We start from the raw sequence: 24,778 nt of genomic DNA, 5'->3' as shown, positions 1-24,778 counted from the left end.
GTTTTACTCTATAGGAAGGAAGGAAAACTATAAGAATCACTGTGAGAAATAAAAGAATAGTAAAATCGGACCCTCCTAACATTGACGACCCACGCAAACGAAAAAAAGGGTCATGGTTTGCGGATCTGCACCTGGAATATCCGCTCTCTTTATAGAGAAGGTGCCGTATAAGCGTTGGCGCCTTACAGGAAGTGCGATGGGCCGGGGATGGCATCACAAAAACACTAAACGGTGACAAACTACACTATAGCTGCCATAACATAACGGATAATGAAACACCTTGTCTCAAGCTTTACTCCGGTGAATGAGAGGCTAGCCACAATTCGCATAAGAGCCAAATTCTTCAACATGAGCCTTATTTGTGACCATGTCCTGACGGAAGACAAGGACGAGCAGACCAAGAATATTTTTTACGAGCGCCTAGAGAGAGAATAAGACCGCTGCCCCGCCCATGATATAAAAATCGTTCTGGGAGATTTTAATAAGAAGAAGGGAAGGAACAATCGGAAAGTTTAGCCTCCACGAGTCGGAAGTTAGTCGCCGCGGCAAAAAACATGATAGCAGCACCAGATTTCAACATAAAAAAATTCACAAAACCATTGTGATAGATGGAAGGCATTCATCCAGAGTGTTAGATGTACGATCGATCCATGGAGCGAATATAGATTCGGATCATTACCTTATTGCAGCAAAGGTTCGCATGGCGAGGAATGTACGTTCTGACACTGCACGGAAGCTGGACATTGAAAAACTGCAAACACAACAGACGGCATACTCCACACTCCTTGTTCCAATGATATCATGGCGCAGTGGCAAACTATTGCCCGCCTCCATGGAAAATGTCCGTTCTTGGGTACCGGAAGCCTCCCCCAAGAAACCCATGGTACGACGATTGCGGCATACAGAGCAACCCTGCAATCAGTAGCATGGCGCTAGATGAAGGAGAGGTATCGGGAGAAAAGAAGAGAGGAAAAACATCTGTTCCGCAGAAAGAAAATGGAAATAAAAAGACGTGAGTGTTAGTGAATTGAGATGTGCAGGAGTCAGAATGAAGTCCGGATATTCTACCACAGAATTAAACATCAAACCGATGGCTTTGGTGCAAGAACATTCTCCTGCAGAGCTGCTGAGGATATGCAAATAACATTTTACCCAACTGCTAGCGTCCGACATTGGCGGCGAAGAGGATACCGCAGAACCAATCCCTGATGATGGTATAGAATGTTTACCTCCTAGTCAGAATGATGTCCAAGTAGCAGTGACCCGACTGAAGAACAACAAGGCAGCAGGAGCCGACGGCTTAACCGCTGAACTAGTTAAGGGCGGAGGTGATACGCTGATAAGGGGTATGCATGAGCTTATCTGCGCAATCTGGCTTGAAGAACGCATACCCGATAATTGGAATCTCAGCGTACTATGACCCGTACACAAGAAAGGAGACAAGACTGAATGTGCCAACTGCAGAAGAATAAGTCTCCTCCCCATAGCATACAAGATACTCTCGAGCGTAAATGAGATAATTAAGCCCTATCAATGCGGCTTAGACCTGATAAATCCAGCCTAGACCAGAAATTCACACTACGCCAAATCTTGGAAAAGACTGGCCCAAATCAACACCTACCATCTCTTTGTTGACTACAAAGACGCTTACGATAGCCTTTTACGTTCAAAGGTATTTCAGGCCATGTCTGAGTTTGGTATCCCTGCAAACTAAATACGACCCTGCAGGATGACACTTATTGATACGCGTTCCTCAGTAAGAATAGGAAAGAATCTCTCGGAACCATTCAATACCAAACGAGGTTTCAGACAAGGAGACAGCTTATCGTGTGATCTCTTCGATATACTGCTGGAGAAGTTTATACGAGATGGAGATGTGATTAGATATGGAACACTAATCACAAGAGAACACATGTTATTCGCCTATGCCGACGACACTGGAAGTCTTAACTGCAGCCTTTGAAATAATCGAAAGAGAGTCAATGAAAATGGGTCTTGCGGTAAATGGAGATGAGACGAAATGGACGGTTTCAACTCCCAAAACACCTTGTACAACCGAGCAGATAAAGAAAATGGAGAAAGTTGAGAACAACAACTTTGAGATAGTCAGCAACTTCATCTACCTAGGCACCGCCGTAACCGAAAAGAATGACACCAGTTTTGAGATAAAGCAAAGAATAATACTGAAAAACAAGGCCAACTCTCGACAGACGAAGATCACACTATACAAGACACTGATACTATCCATGTTGTTATATGGTTCTGAGGCATGGGTACTTTTGAAAGCAGACGAGGCAGTGTTTGGAGTATTTACGTGAAAGATTCGTCGTAAAGTATATGGACCAATTTGCGTTAATGGAGAATATAGGCATCACATGAACCAAGAGCTGTATGACGACGATAGCCTAGCTACTTTGGCTAGGTCATGTTGCCAGAATGGATGAAGAAGCAAAGAAGTTTTTTGAAGGCAAACATGGTGGCACACGCAAACCGGGACGACCAAAAGCTCGATGGAAAGATCAAGTGGTGGGAGACACCTTGAAACTTGATGTCAACGATTTTAAAATGAGTGCAGAACATCGAGGCGCTTGCAAAGCTATTCTACGTTCGGCTAGTGGACCAAATTGTTCTGTCATAGCCAATTAAGGAAAGAATTAAAGAAAGGTGCTCAAAAAGCCAATGGAGGCCACCGTAGCGCAGTGGTTAGCATTAACGCCCATGACGCTGAACGCCTGGGTTCGAATCCGAGACCACCAGAACAAAATTTCAGCAGTGGTTTTCTCCTCTTGGTACTGGCAACATTAGTGAAGTACTATGCCATGTAAAAACTTCTCTCCAAAAAAGTGTCTCACTGCGGCACGCCGTTCGGACTCGGGTAAAAAGGAAGTCCCTTATCATTGAGCTTAAACTTGTATCGGACTGCATTCATTGGTTTGTGAGAAGTTTGCCCCTGTTCCTTAGTGAAATGTTCATCGGCAAAATTTTCATTTTTTTTAACTCAAAAAGTCAACTTGAGAGATAGGTATATATTGTATATTACATACATGGAAAGCGAATATACACTTGTAGACCGATTCGGGCAATGCTTGCTTAAGGAATTGGAGGTCATAATAGATATTTGTATGTCTAGGCACTAACAAGTGCCAAATAATGAATGGTTGGCCAACGTGACCGAAAAGTGCTAGAATTATGAAGTTGGGCACAAATTGAAGAGTGTCTCCAATCCAATCGTACCGGAAGTTGGAGAAAGAGTGTGCTTAGTGCCGCAATTGTTACTACTGGGTTGCTTAAAAAGTAATTGCGGATTTTTTAAAAGAAAGTAAATGCATTTTTAATAAATCTTAGAATGAACTTTAATCAAATATATAATTGCCATTTTGTTCGATAACCTTTTGCCATCTTCCTGGCAAATTTAGTATTCCACGCTCATAGAACTTCTGGCCTTTATCTGCAAAAAACTAAACCAAGTGCGATTTTATAGCCTCATCATTGCCGAAAGTTTTACCATTTAAGGAGTTCTGCAAAGATCGAAATAAATGGTAGTCTGATGGTGCAAGGTCAGGGCTATATGGTGGATGCATCAAAAGTTCCCACCCACGCTCACTCAATTTTTGCCGAGTGACCAAAGATGTGTGCGGTCTAGCGTTGTCCTGGTGGAATATGACACCTTTACGATTGACCAATTCTGGTCGCTTCTCCTTGATGGCTGTATTCAATTTGTCCAATTGTTGACAGTAAACATCCGAATTAATCGTTTGGTTCCTTGGAAGCAGCTCAAAATATACCACACCCTTCCAATCCCACCAAACAGACAGCATAACCTTCTTTTGGTGGATATCAGCCTTTGAAGTGGTTTGAGCTGGTTCACCATGCTTGGACCATGATCGTTTTCGACTAACGTTGTTATAAACAATCCATTTTTCATCTCCAGTTATGATTCGTTTTAAAAACGGATCGAATTCATTGCGTTTAAGGTGCATATCACAAGCGTTGATTCGGTTTGTTAAATGAATTTCTTTCAATACATGTGGTACCCATATTAAAATTGACGCCAAATAAACAAATGTAAACAAAATTTCGCGCACTTTTTTTTCTGAAGCAAGCTAAAAGTAACAGCTGACAACTGACAGAAGAAAGAATGCAATTACAGAGTCACAAGCCGTTGAAAAAATTTGTCAACGCCGACTTTATTACTACTATATTACCGACAATTACTTTTTGGGCAACCCAATATTTGCTACATTTTTTTAAGGACAAAAGCCCGCCGATCTTAATGTCATTTTACTTGTTACAGACTGTAACGTGATTTCAACGGACGGACGGACGAACATGGCTAGATCGTCTTAGAATTTTACTAGGATCAAAAATATATACAATTTATAGGATCGCAAATTGATGTTTCGGTGTGTTTGAAACGGAAATACAAAATTAATATACCTCCGTCCTGCGGTGGTTGCTAAAAAATTGGTCGTCTTAAAGTTCACTTGTTGAAAAATGTCCTCCTTAAATCTGGTAAATACTTCCAATATATATACCTTAAAATGATTTTATAAGCAATTTGATTTCTCGCAATAACTCCTTTTGAAAACCTCCTTCGTTTATCTAACACGGCTAAGACTGATTAAATAATTCAGCGCAACTTGCCTTTATAGTTCACAAATGTAAATGTTTTTTATGAAGGTCAATTTGTGTACCTGAGATTGTTTAATAAAAAAATTTTTACATATCATTAAAATTTACAACACAAACTTTCTGTATGTTGTACTTTTTAAATTTTGTTAACAACTTTTTCTTTTATTATGTTCCATTTATCACTCTAATAAATGCCCTCAGATAATGTACAAATGATTAATTGATGTAATTTGTTTCGGCGACTTTTTTTGAACTTTCTAAACGGCAAATTTTTTTAAACTAATCGATTAAAATTGTCAGAATGGATTGAATTAACAAATAAAAGCGTGCTAAGTACGGTCGGACTGAATCTTGGAAACCCACCACCATGGATTTTGCTAAAAATTTATACAAACTAAATTTAGATGAGGGCAAAATTCTACATACCCAACTTCTATCAAACCAGCAAAATTAAAGCTTCTAGGAACCGAACAAGTATAATCGAGAGACCGGTTTATATGGGACCTACATCAGGTTATAGACCGATTTGAAACGTACTTGGCACAGCACGCATGCAAAATTTCAGCTAAATCGAATAAAAATTGCGGTTTGTAAGGGCTCAAGAAGTCAAATCAAGAGATTGGTTTATATGGGAGCTATATCAGGTTATAGACCGATTTGAACCTTACTTGGCACAGTTGTTGAAAGTCTTTACAAAGCACTACAAGCTCAATTTCAACCAAATCGCACAAAAACTGCTTCCAGGGGCTCAAGAAGTCGAATCTGGAGATCGGTTTATGTGGTAGCTATATCAGGTTCTAGACCGTTTTGAACCGTACTTGACGCAGTTGTTAGAAGTCATAAGAGAACGCCATGTGCAAAATTTAGACCAAATCGGATAAAAATTGTGGCTTCCAGGGGCTCAAGAAGTCAAAACGGGAGATTGATTTATATGGGAGCTATACCAGTTTGTAGACCGATTTGGACCGTACTAAACACATTTGTTGGAAGTCATAAAAGAGCTCAATGTGCAAAATTTCAGCCAAATCGAATGAAAATTGCGGCTTCCAGGGGCTCAAAAAGCCGAATCGGGAGATCGGTTTATATGGTAGCTATATAAGGTTCTAGACCGATTTGAACCGTACTTGACGCAGTTGTTAGAAGTCATAAGAGAACACAATGTGCAAAGTTTAAGCCAAATCGGTAGAAAATTGTGGCTTCCAGCGGCTCAAGAAGTGAAATCGGGAGATCGGTTTATATGGGTGCTATCCAGGTTTTAGACCGATTTTGGCCGTACTTGATACAGATATTGGAAGTTACAACAGAACACTACATGCAAAATTTCAGCCAATCCGGATAAAAATTGGGGCTCCCAGGGGCTCAAGATGTCAAATCGGGAGATCCGTTTTTATTGTGGCTTCCAGCGGCTCAAGAAGTGAAATCGGGAGATCGGTTTATATGGGTGCTATCCAGGTTATAGACCGATTTTGACCGTACTTGATACAGATATTGGAAGTTACAACAGAACACTACATGCAAAATTTCAGCCAATTCGGATAAAAATTGGGGCTTCCAATGGCTCAAGAAGTCAAATGGGGAGATCGGTTTTTATGGGAGCTATGTCCAAATCTGATCCGATTTGGTCCAGTTGCAATCCCCAACGACCTAAATCAATATTAAGTATATGTGCAAAATTTCAAGCGGCTAGCTTTACGCGTTCGACCGCTATCGTGATTTTGACATACATGGCTAGATCGAATCAGAATGTCGATTGGATCTAGCCCCATGCTATGGGGGTATACTAGTACCGATAATTTGTGGTAAGAGAAGGCTAATAAAAAATAGGAGGTCACCGTAGCGCAGACGTTAACATGTCCGCCTATGACGCTGAACGCCTGGGTTCGAATCCTGTCGAGAAAATCCTAATGCTGGCGACATTTGTGAGGTTTTCTTCCATTTGGTATAGTAGCCAAGTAAAAACTTTTAAACGAAGAGGTGCCGCTCTGTGTCAAGCCTTTTAGACTCACCCAATAAAAAGGAGGGCCCTTATCATTGAGATTTTACTTGACTCCTTGATATGTGAGAAGTTGGCCCCTATTCCTTTATGGAATTTTCATGGGCATATTTACAATTTGCAATGACAATGAAAAAGGGAAATTGAGTTTGGCAGAGGTTAGTATATCCGCCTATGACGATGAACATCAGAAAAATTTTTCAGGGTTCGTTAACCCCTCACTAATGCTGGCGACATCTTCACTAAGTGGAGATCAAAGTAGAGCTGGCAAAATATCGATGGCACTATCGATATTTTATTTTTCGTCTGAATATCGATTGATAATTTGCCAATCGATACTATCGGCAAAGTCAAATTTTTTGCAAAATTTAACAAAAATAAGCGATCCGACACTGAGTGTTTATAGGACACACTGCGCCTATAGAGGGAGCTATTTTTATCTGATGGGCTTAGATTTTGTAAAATCATTTCTCTCATGACTCCCAACTGACTTTATTAAATTTGGTTTTACTCGGTCTGTGCATTGATATAGCTTCTTTATAAATCGATCTCTTGATTTTTACTTCTCATTTTCGTTTGAAATATAGGTCATGGGAAATTAACGATAGTATCGATATTTATTATTGAAAATAACGAATGTTGCGATTATCGATATTTTCCAGCTCTAGCTCAAAGTTGAATCGGACAGAAGTTAATGGACAAATTAAAAGTCATAGTATGGGTCATATAATTTAATGTTTGAAGATTATTTCAAGCAAATGTTGTTCGTGACAGACGCTTAGTCCAATTTTGGTATAGCCACACAAAAAATAGTCTAAAGGCGTTAAATCGCACGATCAAGGCGGCCAATTGACCGGTCCCGAACGTGAAATAAAATGTTCCCCGAACTCGCCTCTCAATAAGTCGATTGGTAGACCTGCTGTGTGGCATGTGGCAAGTCAAGCTCTTCCATTGGGGGCAAACAAAATTGAATATCATCCCACGATAGCGCTCATCATTCACAGTTACATTACGATTCGCATTATCTTTGAAGAAGTACGGTCCAATGATGCCACCAGCGCATAAACCGGACCAAACTGTGACTTTTTCTGGATACATTGGTAGCTCTTGCAAAGCTTCTGGCTGATCTTCACTCCAAAATGGAAAATTCTGCTTATTTAAGTACACATTGAGCCAAAAATAAGCTTCGTCGCTGAACACAATGGAGCGCGCGATGAACTTTCTTAACATTCCACGCATTTTGATAATAAAATTCAATAATTTGCAAGAGTTGTTCGTTTATAAGATGACTCATGGTTAAATTAGAGACCAAACTGAAAATGTTTGGCAGTGAAACAAAACACGAAACGTGCGTAAGCTGTCAATGTTTCCAAAAAGATAATAGCTAAAAAATCACCCTTTATAATACTTTTCTTCAAAAAGTGAGAGAGAAACTAAAATGAATATTGATAAAACATTTTTTGCAAGACACTAATAAAACACCATTAATATGCTTTTCCGAGTTTGATTACATTCGTTATCAATGTTGACTAAGGTCCAGAATGCCTTATTATTAGTAAAACAAGCAATAACTCAAATGAATACTCGAAATTCAAGTATTGTCTTCTTTATCTTTACAAGTAGTATTTAAATGTAATTTTTGCTACTTACTTTGGCGCTACACATCAATCCGCACGTTCTTTTTCTACTTGACTTTAGGATCTCGAATTGGAGTGCATTCCTTTATCTTAAAATACGTGACGAAATATTGACTGTAATATATTGTATTGTTCAAATAAATGCAACAACATATTAATTGCTTTAAAATAACAAAACCAATAATAAATGATTACATTGAGAGGGCTTTTGCTTTAACATTAAAGATTCGAAGGATAAAGAAGGAACTAATCTTAAATATGCTTATTATTAAAACTTGGTGAAAGTATGTAGTCGAAAAAGATGGTAAACGTCGATCTTCCACTCTTTGGATCATTTCCACTAATTTGGGTAGTGTAAAAACATAACTAGTTTATGGTGGTTTTACCAGATCTAACCCATCGGCTCCTGCTGTCTTGTTGGTTTTCAGGCGGATTACTTCGTTCTGATAAGGCAGTATACATTTTGTATACACAACATAGACAAACGTTCTTAGCTCGAAGGGACCGAATCTTGCCCCCCCCCCCCACCATAGATTCTGCCAAAAATGTTCGCAAATGAATTTAGTTAATGTGCTTAACGTACCATATTTCTGCCCAATCAGGCCAAAATTTAAGCCCCTAGGGCCGTAGAAGATTATACGGCGCCTACACGGCTGGAAGTCATAACAAACCCCTCACACTCACTCACTATTTGGCTGAAATTTGGAACAAAGACTTCAGTTAAGACTTTCAACATACATTCCAAGTATGATCCGAATCGGTCTATAAACAGATATAGCCTCCATATAAACCGATCGCGGGATTTGACTTCTTCAGGCCTTAAAAGCCTCAATTTTTAATTCGATTTAAATGAAATTTGTAACTAAGACTTGAGTTATGCATGCAACATCCATCCCAAGTATGACCCAAATCAGTCTATAAACAGATATAGACCCCATATGAACCAATCCCCGTATTTGACTTCTTCAGACCTTAGAAGCCTCAATTTTTATCCGATTTGAATGAAATTTGGAACTAAGACTTGAGTTATGACTTGAAACATCTATGCCAAGTATGATCCAAATCGGTCCGTATACAGATAAAGCCTCCATATAAACAGATCCCCGGATTTGACTTCTTCAGCCTTTAGAAGCCTAAATTTTCACCTGATTTGGCTGAAATTTGGCCCAAAAACCTATTTTATGACTAACAGCATCAGTGTTAAGTTTAATCCGAATCGGTGAACATTGTGATATAGGAATCCATGGTGGTGGGCGGAATCCATGGTGGTGGGTACCCAAGATCCGGTCCGGCCGAACACGCTTTTAAAGGGTGATTTTTTTGAGGTTAGGATTTTCATGCATTAGTATTTGACAGATCACGTGGGATTTCAGACATGGTGTCAAAGAGAAAGATGCTCAGTATGCTTTGACATTTCATCATGAATAGACTTACTAACGAGCAACGCTTGCAAATCATTGAATTTTATTACCAAAATCAGTGTTCGGTTCGAAATGTGTTCATTCACCGTAACGTTGCGTCCAACAGCATCTTTGAAAAAATACGGTCCAATGATTCCACCAGCGTACAAACCACACCAAACAGTGCATTTTTCGGGATGCATGGGCAGTTCTTGAACGGCTTCTGGTTGCTCTTCACTCCAAATGCGGCAATTTTGCTTATTTACGTAGCCATTCAACCAGAAATGAGCCTCATCGCTGAACAAAATTTGTCGATAAAAAAGCGGATTTTCTGCCAACTTTTCTAGGGCCCATTCACTGAAAATGATTTGCAAGCGTTGCTCGTTAGTAAGTCTATTCATGATGAAATGTCAAAGCATACTGAGCATCTTTCTCTTTGACACCATGTCTGAAATCCCACGTGATCTGTCAAATACTAATGCATGAAAATCCTAACCTCAAAAAAATCACCCTTTACTTGCTTCAAATGGCATAGTACCTCACAAATGTCGCCAGCATTAGAAGGAGATAACCACCGCTGAAAATTTTTTCTGATGTTCTGGCCAGGATTCGAACCCAGGCGTTCAGCGTCATATGCGGACAGGCTATTCTCTGCGATTTCCAAAACAAAAATTCCAAAACGAAAGCCACCGTATTACACTCCGTGCAAAATTTCTGTCGAATTGCGGCTTCCAAGGACTCAAGATCCTGAGATCGGTTTATATAGGAGCTATATCAGGATATTCAACGTTTTAGACTGTACTTTGCACGGCTGTTGGAAGCCATAACCAAATAGTCCGTGCAAAATTTCAGCCAAATAGGATAACAATTGCGACTCAGGAAGTCAAATCAAGCGATCGGTTTATATTAGAACTAAATCCAAACTTGAACCGATATGGCCATTTACAATCCCCAACGATTGGATATCTTCATTCGTTCAAACGCTATTGTGAGTTCGATAAACGGGCGGACATGGCGAGATCGACTCAGACGATCAAGAATATATATACTTTATAGAGACCCAGATCAATATTTCGATGTGTTACAAACGGAATGACTAGATTAGTATACGCCCCATCCTATGGAGCACAGTGGGATACAAACGAAAAAAAAATTGTAAAAAAATCGGCCGTTTTGTTTTTTTCTGTGTCTTTAAATAAGATACAACGTTTTTCTTGTTCCAAAGTCAACTTTATAGTCTTCAACGATATTTTGACCTTCATTCAAAGATAACAAGATTTAAAGTTAATGACGTTTTAAACTACCATTTAAGATACAAATTCTTGAATATCAAGTAAAATATCTTCAATCAAAGGAATTGTTAAACGTGTTAAGTTCGGCTGGCCGAATCTTTGGAACCCACCACCATGGATTCTGCTTCAAATTTATACAAAATAAATTTAGTTGAAGGGCATAATTTTAGTCTACATACCAAACTTCTGTCAAACCAGCAAAAATTAAAGCTTCTAGGAACCGAACAAGCATGATCGAGAGACGGGTTTATTTGAGAGCTAAATCAGGTTATAGATTGACATGGACCGTAACAAACACAGTTGTTGGAAGTCGTAACAGAATACAGCATGCAAAATTTTAGCCAAATCGGACAAAAAAAGCGACTTGTAAGTACTCAAGTAGACAAATCGGGAGATCGGTTTATACGGGAGCTATATCAGGTTGTAGACCGATTTAGACCGTACTTGGCACAATTGTTGGAAGTCATAACGTAACATGCAAAATTTTAGCAAAATCGGACAAAAATTGCGGATTGTAAGGACTCAAGAAGTCAATCGGGAGATCGTTTTATACGGGAGCTATATCAGGTTATAGATCGATTTGGATCGTACTTAGCATAGTTATTGAGAGTCATAAAAGAACACGGCATGCAAATTTCATCTAAATCGGACAAAAATTGCGGCTTCCAGGGACTCAAGAAGTCAAATCGGGAGATCGGTTTACATGGGAACTTTATCAGGTTGTAGACCGATTTGGACCAAACTTGGCACAGTTGTTAGAAATCTTAACATTACATGCAAAATTTCAGCCAAATCGGACAAAAATTGAGGCTTGTAAGGGCTTAAGATGTCAAATCGGGTGATCGGTTTATATGTGAGCTATATCAGGTTATAGACTGATTTGGACCGTACCGTTAAAAGTCATAATAAAACACGACATGCAAATTTCAGCTAAATCGGACAAAAATTGCAGCTTCCAGGGGCTCAAAAAGTCAAATCGGGAGATCGGTTTATATGGGACCTGTGTCAGGTTATAGAACTATTTGAACCTTATTGGACATTTTAACACTACATGGAAAATTTTAGCCAAATCGGACAAAAATTGCGGCTTGTAATGGTTCAAGAAGTCAAATCTGGAGATCGACCTACATCAATAAGAAGTATCTGTGCAAAATTTCAAGTGGCTAGCTTTACGCGTTCGACCGCTATCGTGATTTCGGCAGACGGACATGACTAGATCGGCTCTGAACATCGAGACGATTAAAAATATATATATTCGTCTTTATGGGGCCTTAGGAGAATATTTTGAGGTGTTACAAACGGAATGAATAGACTAGTATACCCCCATCCCACGGTGGTAGGTATAAACATTGGGAATCTTTAAATTGTGTCCTTGAGTCTAGTATTTTCCCGATTGGCTTATATCTTCCATGGGGTCTTGATAGGGCGTGGGGCGGCCCCCAGAACTTTGGGTCCAAAATTGGATTTCTGATTTCTGCTCTACTACTAAAGACTTGTTATTTAAATCTCATAATTTCCCCAACACCTTTATGTCTAAAGTCGTTTGGATATTTTTTGGCGGTAGAGTGGCCATTGATTCTTGGCTTCAAATTTCGATATGATAATCGTACTCTATTCCTACATACCATTTATTTGAAACTCATATTGTCCTGATTGTATCACTTATCAGTTTGAAAACTTTTGAGGATAGATACACCCAGGTATCCGCCTGTAGAATAGGTATAAGTCATGCAGTCGGAAACCGCTCGCAGTCCTCAATGTATACCACCAGGCCCACTCTATCCTCTAGCTTTTAGGCATCCGTCTAGCATGAACTTCTAGAATTTTTGTTTTTATTTAGCAGCAGTTATTAGATTGGCCTTATTAGACTTAAATTTTAAACCACTTTTGATAAGGTATCATTTTTTCAAGTGCAATCAGACTATAAAAAGTTGTCTTTTGCGCTAAATTTATTCAGTAACGAAATCGGTTACAAATAGAAAGCATATTCTAGGAGTAGATTTTATTAAGCACCCAGTAGCAAAACAAAATCCTGCAATGTAAGTGTGTCAAATGGTATAACAAAACAATGTTGCTCCAATCAATGTATATTTTTAAATATGTTTGTATTATAGTGTTAATCTACATTACCTGTGTTCCTTATTTTTATAGAAGAAAGATGTATTCCAAATCATTCTCTGTAGCCATTTTATTGGCCCTATATCTTAATGCTGCATCGGCTGCCACCACTTATAAGGAGACAGATCATGCCATGGTGGCCCGCAGATTGGTACATCAAACCAACTGGGCTGCCATTAGCACCATTTCAACTCATCGCAAACTAAAAGATTACCCAATGGTCCAGATTCTTTCGATCAATGATTATGATGCCAAGAAACAATCAACTGGACGCATTCAATTCTTGTTGACTAATTTGGATTTTACCGGCAAGGATGTGAAACAAAATAACAAAGTTAGCCTGCTCTTCAACGATGAACAACTACTCCATTGTTCGGAACAAAATTTGGATCCCATGGAACCCACTTGCGCTCGCACCATCATTAGTGGAGAAGTGAAAAGGGTATTAAGAAGAATTTTAAAGAATAATTGAATATAAAATTAAAGTAATTTTTTTTTTCAAGATGGATGAAAATCAAAAGGACTATCAAGAAGCCTTGGCATCATTTGTTGCACGCCACCCTGCCTCCCAAAAGTGGCTAGACAGTAAATATTCCTTTTTCAAATTTATATAAAAATGTTTTTGTCCATTCCGTATTGAAATATTTTATTTTTTTTTTTTTTTTTCAGAGCATAACTTCTATTTGTGTGAATTGGAGATTACAAATATTTTCGTTTTGGACTTTTATGGAGGCGCTCATAACATCAAGCCCGATGACTATTACAAGGTCGAATTGTAAAATGAATTGATTCCATGTATCTAATATAATTCATATTCAAACAGAATAAATATTAAACATATATAATAATAAATAAGAGCGTGCTAAGTTCGGCCGGGCTGAATCTTGGGAACCCACCACCATGGATTCTACTAAAAATTTATACAAAATAAATTTGGTTGAAGGGCATAATTTTAGTCTACATACGAAACTTCTGTCAAACCAGCAAAAATTAAAGCTTCTGGGAACTGAACAATGATCGAGAGACCAGTTTAGATGGAAGCTATATCTGGTTATAGACTGATTTGGACCGCACTTGGCACAGTTGTTGGAAGTCGTTACCTAATACTCCATGCAAAATTTCAGCCAAATCGGAAAAAATTGCAACTAATTATGATTTAAGAATTCAAATCGGACGATCGATGTATAAGGGAGCTACATCAAGTTATAGACCGCTTTGGACCGTACTTGGCACAGTTGTTGGAAGTCATAACCGCATGCAAAATTTCAGCCAAATCGGACAAAAATTGTTGCTTGTAGGGGCTTAAGAAGTCAAATTGGGAGATCAGTTTATATGGGAGCTATATCAGGTTATAGACCGATTCGGACCGTACTTGGCACAGTTATTGGAAGTCATAACGGAACATCACATGCAAAATTTCAACAAAATCGGACAAAAATTACGTCTTTTAGGGGCTCAAAAAGTGCAATCGAGAGATCAGTTTATATGGGAGCTATATCAGGTTGTAGACCGTGGCCCGTACTTGGCACAGTTGTTGAAAGTCATTACAAAACACTACAAGCTCAATTTCAACCAAATAGCACAAAAACTGCGGCTTCCAGGGGCGCAAGAATCGGCAGATCGGTTTATATGGGAGCCAAGGACGTAGCCAGTGGTGGGGGGGGGGGGGGGCGCTCGGGCCCGTGGGTTTGACGAATGATGAAATGACTTTGTTTAAAGAAAAATATTAAATTAAATTTATTCTAAACAAAAATATCATTAACTAAATTTTATATTTATAACATTCTTAAAACACAACATTTTGCTGAGGCCAGGGCCGACCTAAAATTATTTTTCTTAAGAAAAAAATTTTAATGAAATTCTTAACAAAAATAATATTCTCTTATGACAAATCTTTAGCACGAACCCCTCTCGAAATTATTTTTTTAAGACAAAATTACTTTAACATTTTTTCTTAAGTCAAAATTTTTTTGAGGCTCCCGTAGCGCAGGGATTAGCATGTCCGCCTATGACGCTGTACGCTTGGGTTCCATCAGAAAAAATTTTTAGCAGAGGTTTTCCCCTCCTAATGCTGGCAACATTTGTGAGGTACTATGCCATGTAAAACTTTTCTCTAAAGAGGTGTCGCACTGCGGCACGCCGTTCGGACTCGGCTATAAAAAGGAGACCCATTATCATTAAGCTTAAACTTGAAACGGACTGCACTCATTGATATGCGAGAAGTTTGCCCCTGTTCCTTAGTGGAATGTTCATGGGGAAAATTTGAAATTTTCAAAATTTTTTTGAAAAAAAAAATTTTTAATTTTTCTGAAGACTATATTTTAATTATTTTTTTAAAGGACTAACTTTCAGCAAAAAAAAACAACCTAACCTCGAGATTATTTTTTTAAACCAAAATTTAAATTTTGCCTAAACATTAGTACGTTTTGGTACCTTGATTGTTAATTGAGGTAGAGCTTTGAATTTTGGAATTTAGATATACATCTAAATTGGGATGCCAAAAGAGTTTTTGGACATTAAGAAACTAAAAAGTACCAAAAAATGGTACGAAATAGTTGAACTTTGCATAGGAAAAACGATTAGAGCTAGATCTTTGAAAATTGGCTTAAATGATTGTTGTTGCGAAATAATGGGGGTAAAGAGAAAAAATATGAAAAATAGTAATGGAAGCGGAAAAAACTTACGTTTAGTACCGTCGTTGGTACTTCATTCTTTCTTTACGGATTGAACTAGAGCTCTGAAATGTAACATGTAGATTCTACTACGAAGTATATGTTGGCTGACTAATTAAAAATTACTTAGTCATCAAAAATTACTTAATCATACATTTTGGTACCAAAAAGTGAAAAATAGCTTAGTGAACGTTGAAGGGTAAAATTAAAAAAAATTGCTAAAATCTACGATAAGTTGTACCAAATATGTTGAAATCGTACAAGAAGTGGAACAAAAAGTACTTAAGTGCTGTATTTGTTACCATTTAGTACTTTCTTTATAGATTGAGCTACAGATCTGAAATTTGGGATAAAGGCACATCTTGGCAGTATGTACCGAAGATTTTGTTGATATTCGCACGTTTTGGTACTAAAACATATAATATGGCACCTTCTTTACGGATTGAGCTACAGTTCTGAAATTTGGAATATAGTTACATCTAGGCACTATGTACTGAGTGACTAGAAGATTTTTTAAATATTCATTTATTCTGGTACTAAAACGTTGAAAGTGGTACTTTATTTACAGACTGGGCTACATCTGTGACATTAGGGATACAGGTACATCTTGGCAGTATGTAACGGATGACTAGAAGATTGTTTTGAAATTTGTACATTTAGGTACTAAAACGTACAAAATGGTACTTTTTTACCGTTATTTACCGGCCGACTAGAGTTTTTTGTAATTCGTACATTTAGGCACGAAACTTTCAAAATGTCCTTTCTTTATGGATAAGGCTAAATCTATTAAAATTACGATACAATTACATCTTGATATTGGGTTGATTTCGGGGGCAGCAAGCGACCGGGCATATGCTAGTATATTCATAATTTAGAAAATTTATATTGACGTAGCAATTTTTTCAAAAAAATCATTTCCTTAATATTTTATGACCTTTTAGCGAAGAAAGCTGGATTTAATGGTTTTCGCAAAAAAAAGAGTATTCTTTACCAATTTCAAAGTAAAAAACAATTGACAAACAATTTTGACAATTTTCGATTTTGAAGAAATGTGCGGTGGGCGCTATCATGAGGTGATATCCAACTTTTTTTGCCCAAAATGCAAGAGCTTGACTTGCATGACATGTAGTTTCAACCAGACGGTGCCACTGCCACACAGCACGCGTAAAAATGGACTTATTGAATGGCGAGTTCGGTGAACATTTTATTTCACGTTCGGGACCGGTCAATTGACCGTCTAGATCGTGCGATTCAACACTTTTAGACTATTTTTTGTGGGGGGGGGGGGGGCTTTGTTAAAGCTCATGTCTATACAGACAAGCCTGCTTGAGTTGACGCATTGGAAGACAACATCGGAGCATTTATTCGTCAGATACCGGCAGAAATGTTGGAAGGAGTATGCCAAAATTGGACTAAGCGGATGCACCATTTGAGGCGCAGTCACGGTCAAAATTTGCATGAAATAATCTTCAAGATTATTAATCAAAATTATAAATATTAAAATAAATTATATGGACTGTACTATCGATTCAAATAAAGACTTCATTCCTTTTTTATACCCACCACCAAAAGATGGGGGTATATTCATTTTATCATTCCATTTGCAACACATCGAAATATCCATTTCCGATCCAATATAGTATATATATTCTTGATCACCGTAGAAATCTAAGACAATCTAGCCATGTCTTTCCGTCCATCTGTCCGTTGAAATCACGCTACAGTCTTTTCGTAGATGGGATATATCTGACTATATCTTGATATAGCCCCCATATAGACCCATCCGTCGATTTAGGGTTTTAGGCCCATAAAAGCCACATTTATTATCCGATTTTGCTGAAATTTGGACGTCCTTCGACATCCTTTTTCAATTTTGACCAGATCGGTCTAGATTTGGATATAGCTGCCATATAGACCGATCTCTCGATTTAAGGTCTTGTGGAAGTGTCTCTTGGAAGTGAGATAAGTTAAGCCCCTCGACATACTTCTGCAATATGGCACGGATCGGTTCAGATTTGGATATAGCTGCCATATAGACCGATCTCTCGATTTAAGGTCTTGAACCCAAGAAAGGCGCATTTATTGTCCGATTTTTTTCCAAAATTTGGGACAGTGAGTTGTATTAGGCCCTTCGACATCCTTCTTTAAATTGGCCCAGATCGGTCTAGATTTGGATATAGCTGCCATATAGACCGATCTTTCGATTTAAGGTTTTGGGTCCATAAAAGGCGCATTTATTGTCCGATGTCGCTGAGATTTTGGACAGTGAGTTGTGTAAGGCCCTTCGACATTCCTCTTCAAATTGGCCTGGATCGCTACAGATTTGGATATTGCTGCTATAGAGACAGATCTCTCAATTTAAAGTCTTGGGCCCATAAAAGGCACATTTATAATCCGATTTCGCTGAAATTTAACGCAGTGACTTATATTAGGTTTTCGACGTCCGTATCGTATATGGTTCACATCGGCCTATATTCTTACCAAAAAACCAATATTTGTTCTACAAAATTGAACAATGGCTTGCACTTATTAGATCACCCAATGTCCGTGTTGAATTTGGTCCAAATCGGAACATATTTCGATATAGCTGCTATGGGGGCATAAATTATGATTTTTTACCGGATTATGACGAAAGATGGTTTACATATATACCCGAGGTGGTGGGTATCCAAAGATCGGCCCGGCCGAACTTAACGCCTTTTGACTTGGTGTTGGATTTTATGTGTTTTTTTTCTTTTTTGAAAAACTTTCCTATAGCTCTTAAAAATCACTCTTTATTACTTGTTTCTTACATGCCAGGTCTGAATCGATCCATAACCAGATGTAGCTCCCATTTAAACCTATCTCCCAATTATAAAGGGTGATTTTTTTGAGGTTAGGATTTTCATGCATTAGTATTTGACAGATCACGTGGGATTTCAGACATGGTGTCAAAGAGAAAGATGCTCAGTATGCTTTGACATTTCATCATGAATAGACTTACTAACGAGCAACGCTTGCAAATCATTGAATTTTATTACCAAAATCAGTGTTCGGTTCGAAATGTGTTCATTCACCGTAACGTTGCGTCCAACAGCATCTTTGAAAAAATACGGTCCAATGATTCCACCAGCGTACAAACCACACCAAACAGTGCATTTTTCGGAATGCATGGGCAGTTCTTGAACGGCTTCTGGTTGCTCTTCACTCCAAATGCAGCAATTTTGCTTATTTACGTAGCCATTCAACCAGAAATGAGCCTCATCGCTGAACAAAATTTGTCAAAATTTGAACACATTTCGAACCGAACACTGATTTTGGTAATAAAATTCAATGATTTGCAAGCGTTGCTCGTTAGTAAGTCTATTCATGATGAAATGTCACAGCATACTGAGCATCTTTCTCTTTGACACCATGTCTGAAATCCCACGTGATCTGTCAAATACTAATGCATGAAAATCCTAACCTCAAAAAAATCACCCTTTACTTCTTGATTCTGTATAGGGCGTAATTCTAATCCGATTTGGTTGAAATTTTGCAGAATAACATCTACTAGGTCTCCAACATCCAAGCCATGTATGTCCTAATTTCGCAATTCTTATTCATTATCCTTTGTTTGCCTATAAAGAGATACCGGGCAAAAAACTTAACAAATTTGATCCATGGTGGAGGGTATATAAGACTCGGCCCGGTCGAACTTAGTCCGCTTTTACTTGTTTTATACCATTCCGCATTAGTTTGCATCAACAAATTGCAATAAGTCTAAGTGAAACTCCCCACATCTGTGGCGATCGGACTATATTTTGGATATATTGTCAGTTTTTATAGTACTTCCATTATGGAAATGATCATCTTTTTTTTGCCCCATTATGTTACACCTTAAAACTTGAATGAATTTAGAATACAAAAGTGAACTATTTTGCACGTATTTTTGATAGCAGAATGTACTATCGGTGAAGAGGATGGATTTAATCTGAAATGGAACGTGATTGGCGAGGTGTAACAAAAGTACAAGATAAGAAGTTAAAGGCTATATTTGTAGTGTTCATGTCTTTCAAGCGGGTGTATTTCATGCAAAAGTGAAAGTGTTGAAAAGGAATGCACTTCTTCTCTTGAGGAAATTTTCACAACTACTCTTATCTTAACTAAAGGAATCATTATTAGGGGGCCAGGGCAATCAGTTGAAACAGGTTTTATGTTTTCTAATTGTAACTACTTGGTTTGATGATAGCTGTCGATTTTTTCTTTATTTTAGGAAAAAAAAAAGAATTTATTTGAAGTACTTGTTTAAGAACGTAGCATTATAGGGCTTTAGTTTACATGTACTGGATGGGAAAAATTATGTACTCACATTGAAACAGAATTCAAAGAATATAAAAACCCTACCATGGCTGTCATAATTCAGTGAAAGCTGAGCAACCTTGGGTAAAAGAGGGCCTTAGAAAACACTATAGTGAAAAGGAATTGTTTTAGAAAATAATCAAGTCTTGTTTTTCCTTCAAATTTACTGTGAAAAAAATGTTTTCAAAGATTTTACCTGTAGCTGCTCTATTGGCTCTATATATTAATGCAGCTGTCTCAACTTATAAGGAGTCCAATCATGCCTTAGTGGCCCGTAGATTAGTACATCAAACCAATTGGGCTGCCATTAGCACCATTTCCACCCATCGCAAACTAAAAGATTACCCAATGGTCCAAATTCTTTCGATCAATGATTATGATGCCAATAAACAATCAACTGGACGCATTCAATTCCTGTTGACTAATTTAGATTTTACGGGCAAGGATGTGAAACAAAATAACAAAGTTAGCCTGCTCTTCAACGACGAACAACTACTCCATTGTTCGGAACAAAATTTAGATCCCATGGAACCTACTTGCGCTCGTACCATCATTAGTGGAGAAGTGAAAAGGGTATTAAGAATTTGAAGGAATAATTGAATATAAATTAAAAGTAAATATCATTCTTTTTTAAGATGGATGAAAACCAAAAGGACTACCAAGAAGCCTTGGCATCATTTGTTGCACGCCACCCTGCCTCCCAAAAGTGGCTAGACAGTAAATATTGCCTTTCCGAATTAATTAAAAAATATTTTTGTCCATTGCATTCTGAAATATATTTTTTTCAGAGCATAACTTCTATTTGTGTGAATTGGAGATAACCAATATTTTCGTTTTGGACTTTTATGGAGGCGCTCATAACATCAAGCCCGATGACTATTACAAGGTCGAATTGTAAAATGCATTATTTCCGTATATATTATGTGCATGTATATAATTCATATTTAAACAGACTAAATATGAAATCAAAATGTAGAAAATAAATTCGTGTTTGTTAGTTTGATTGCATGTTTGTTCCGTATAGACTCAAAAACGGCTGAACTGATATTCTTGTGTACTAAGTTCGGCCGGGCCGAATCTTATATACGCATTTGTCGAGCTCTTGCCACGGTATCTTTTTTTAGGCAAACAAAGGATAAAAGAAACGAATTGCTATGTTATTGGAACAACATCAAGTTATGGATCATTTTGGGCCATAATTGAACTGAATATTGGAGACTATAGTAGAAGTCATTGTGTAAAATTTCAGCCAAATCTAGTAAGAATTGCGCACTTTATGGTCTGATGAAGTAAAATAGGGAGAACGGTTTATATGGGAGCTGTATTAGGCTATACACCGATTCATGCCATATTCGACACGTATGTTAAAAGTCATGAGAGAAGCCGTTGTACAAAATTTCAGTTAATCGGGTAATACTTGCGCCCTTTAGAGGCTCAAGAAGTCAAGATCCCATATTGGTTTATATGGCAGCTATGTCAAGTTATGGACCGATTTGAACTATTCTTAGCGCAGTTGTTGAAAGTTATATCAAAATACCTCATGCAAAATTTCAGTTAAATCGGATAATAATTGCGCCCTCTGGTGGCTAAAGAAGTCGAGACCCCAGATCGGTTTATATGGCAGCTATATCAGGTTATGGACCGATTTGAACCATTCTTAATACAGTTGTTGGAAGTCATAACGAAACACATCATGCAATATTTCAGCCAAATCGGATAAGAATTTCTCCCTGTAGAGGCTCAAGAAGTTCAGACCCCAGATCGATTTATATGGCAGCTATATCAGGTTATGGACCGATATAAACTATTCTTAGCACAGTTATTGAAAGTCATAACAAAACACCTCATGCAAAATTTCAGCCAAATCGGATTATAATTGCGTCCTCTAGTGGCTCAAGAAGTCAAGATCCCATATTGGTTCATATGGCAGCTATATCAAGTTATGGACCGATTTGAACTATTCTTAGCACAGTTACTGAAAGTCATAACAAAACACCTCATGCAAAATTTCAGCCAAATCGAATAGGAGTTGCGCACTCTAGCGGCTCAAGCAATCAAGACCCCAGATAGGTTTATATGACAACTATATCAGGTTATGGACCAATTTCAACCATACTCAGCACAGTCGTTGGAAGTCATAATAAAACACCTCATGCAAAATTTCAGCCAAATCGGATAAGTCTCAGGAAGTCTAGCGGCTCAGGAAGTCAAGATCCCAGATCGGTTTATATAGCAGCTATATCAAAACGTGGACCGATATAGCCCATTTACAATCCCAACCGACCTACACTAATAAGAAGTATTTGTGCAAAATTTCAAGCGGCTAGCTTTACTCTTTCGAAAAGATAGCGTGCTTACGACAGACAGACGGACGGACATGGCTAGTTCGACTTAAAATGTCATGACGATCAAGAATTTATGTAATTTATGGGGTCTTAGACGAATATTTCGAGGAGTTACAAACAGAATGACGAAATTAGTATACCCCCATCCTTTCGTGGAGGATATAAAAATCAATTTGTGTTTGTTTGTGTGTTCCTTATAGACTAGCAAACAGCTGAACCGATTTTCTTGAAATTTTCACAGACGGTGCATAATGATCCCGTGGTGAAAATAGGGTACTACATTTTTTGATATCTGAAGGGGGAGCGGACCCTCCCCCTTACCCTAATTTTCAGAAACGCCAGATCTCGGAGATAGGTGGTGCGTTTTAAGCGAAATTTTGTGTGCTCTCTTATAGTAACCTAAAAACAAAAATTTGGTATCCATATTGGGGTCGTCCTACCCCCAAAACCTGCAAAATATACATATATATATAGACCAATCACGACAATATGGGACTCAAATGAAAGGTATTTAAGATTAGGAAACGTATCTGATATCCAATTGTCGGACCAAGTGTTTGGGGGACCACCCCAACTCCCATAACACCCCTAAATCGGATATATTTACCCACCATGGCAAAATGGGACTCAAATGAAAGGTATTTATAAGTAGAATACAAATTTGATATCCAAATGTGGGATCAAGTTTCTAGGGGTCCACCCCTTCCCCGAAACACCCCCCAAAAATGACTTATTGGGTTGCCCAAAAAGTAATTGTCGGTAATATAGTAGTAATATAGTCGGCGTTGACAAATTTTTTCAACGGCTTGTGACTCTGTAATTGCATTCTTTCTTCTGTCAGTTATCAGCTGTTACTTTTAGCTTGCTTTAGAAAAAAAGTGTGCGAAATTTTGTTTACATTTGTTTGTTTGGCGTCAATTTTAATATGGGTACCACATGTATTGAAAGAAATTCATTTAACAAACCGAATCAACGCTTGTGATATGCACCTTAAACGCAATGAATTCGATCCGTTTTTAAAACGAATCATAACTGGAAATGAAAAATGGATTGTTTACAACAACATTAGTCGAAAACGATCATGGTCCAAGCATGGTGAACCAGCTCAAACCACTTCAAAGGTTGATATCGAAAAGAAAGGTTATGCTGTCTGTTTGGTGGGATTGGAATGGTGTGGTATATTTTGAGCTGCTTCCAAGGAACCAAACGATCAATTCGGATGTTTACTGTCAACAATTGGACAAATTGAATACATCCATCAAGGAGAAGCGACCAGAATTGGTCAATCGTAAAGGTGTCATATTCCACCAGGACAACGCTAGACCGCACACATCTTTGGTCACTTGCCAAAAACTGAGTGAGCTTGGCTGGGAACTTTTGATGCATCCACCATATAGCCCTGACCTTGCACCATCAGACTACCATTTATTTCGATCTTTGCAGAACTCCTGAAATGGTAAAACTTTTGGCAATGATGAGGCTATAAAATCGCACTTGGTTCAGTTTTTTTGCAGATAAAGGCCAGAAGTTCTATGAGCGTGGAATACTAAATTTGCCAGGAAGATGGCAAAAGGTTATCGAACAAAATGGCAACTAAATATATGTGATTAAAGTTCATCCTAAGTTTTATTAAAAATTCATTTACTTTCTTTTAAAAAATCGTCAATTACTTTTTAGGCAACCCAATATTTACTGACCATGGCAATATAGGGCTTAAATAAAAGCTATTTGAGATTAGAATACGAACTTGATATTCAGATGTGGGACCAAATGTTTGAAGGGCCGCCCATCCCCGAAAATATCCCCCACAAAATGAGAGGTCTTTGGAAGTAAAGCACGAATTTGATATCAATATTCGGGACAAAGTGTCTATGGAGCCACCCCACCCCCATAACACCACCCAAATAGGAAGTATTTGCTGACCATTGTAATATGAGGCTCAAATAAGAGGTATTTTAGAGTAGAACACGAATCTGACATATATTTTCAAAGCCAAGTCATTCAGTGGCCTCCCCATCCCCCAAACACCCCCCAAACCGGTCATGTTGGCCGCCTATGGAAAAATGAACTCAAATGAAAGGTATTTAGGAGTAGACCATGAATCTGACATCAACATTCGGGACCAACTGTCTAGGGGACGTCCCACCACCATTTAAATGAATGCTATTTGAAATTAGAAAACGTATTTGATATCCAATTTTGAGACCAATGGCAATATGGGGTTCAAATAAATGATATATATTTATATGAGAATAGAGCACGTTGCTGATATATTTTCAGGGCTTAGTGTTTGGGGGATCACCCCACTCCCCAAATCACCCCTGAAATGGGCATATTTACCGACCATGTCAATGTGGGGCTTAAATGAA

At 38.1% G+C, this 24,778-nt stretch overlaps 2 protein-coding genes across 2 annotated transcripts; both read left to right on the top strand.

Annotated features, from left to right (window-relative positions):
- The first annotated feature begins 13,111 nt into the window (after positions 1-13,111).
- Positions 13,112-13,851, top strand: LOC106094369 (protein CREG1-like). Its single transcript, XM_013261581.2, has 3 exons — positions 13,112-13,514; positions 13,576-13,657; positions 13,742-13,851. The coding sequence occupies exons 1-3, from the start codon at positions 13,113-13,115 to the stop codon at positions 13,849-13,851; spliced, it is 594 nt and encodes a 197-aa protein (XP_013117035.1). The 5' UTR covers position 13,112.
- A 6,390-nt stretch (positions 13,852-20,241) lies between these two features.
- On the top strand, positions 20,242-20,970 carry LOC106088164 (protein CREG1-like). The gene is made up of 3 exons (XM_059361429.1): positions 20,242-20,637; positions 20,700-20,781; positions 20,853-20,970. The coding sequence occupies exons 1-3, from the start codon at positions 20,242-20,244 to the stop codon at positions 20,960-20,962; spliced, it is 588 nt and encodes a 195-aa protein (XP_059217412.1). The 3' UTR covers positions 20,963-20,970.
- The last annotated feature ends 3,808 nt before the right edge of the window (positions 20,971-24,778 follow it).

The sequence above is a fragment of the Stomoxys calcitrans genome, chromosome 2 (assembly GCF_963082655.1).
Source record: "Stomoxys calcitrans chromosome 2, idStoCalc2.1, whole genome shotgun sequence".
NCBI classification, from domain to species: Eukaryota; Metazoa; Arthropoda; class Insecta; order Diptera; family Muscidae; genus Stomoxys; species Stomoxys calcitrans.
This window is presented reverse-complemented; position numbering and strand designations above follow the sequence as displayed.

Bases quoted from the DNA above. Each gene is read 5' to 3' on its own strand.
- LOC106094369 (XM_013261581.2), top strand. From the start codon at position 13,113: ATGTATTCCAAATCATTCTCTGTAGCCATTTTATTGGCCCTATATCTT. The intron at 13,515-13,575 runs GTATTAAGAAGA...TTTTTTTTCAAG, and splicing joins TTAGTGGAGAAGTGAAAAGG to ATGGATGAAAATCAAAAGGA. The intron at 13,658-13,741 runs GTAAATATTCCT...TTTTTTTTTCAG, and splicing joins CTCCCAAAAGTGGCTAGACA to AGCATAACTTCTATTTGTGT.
- LOC106088164 (XM_059361429.1), top strand. From the start codon at position 20,242: ATGTTTTCAAAGATTTTACCTGTAGCTGCTCTATTGGCTCTATATATT. The intron at 20,638-20,699 runs GTATTAAGAATT...TTCTTTTTTAAG, and splicing joins TTAGTGGAGAAGTGAAAAGG to ATGGATGAAAACCAAAAGGA. The intron at 20,782-20,852 runs GTAAATATTGCC...TATTTTTTTCAG, and splicing joins CTCCCAAAAGTGGCTAGACA to AGCATAACTTCTATTTGTGT.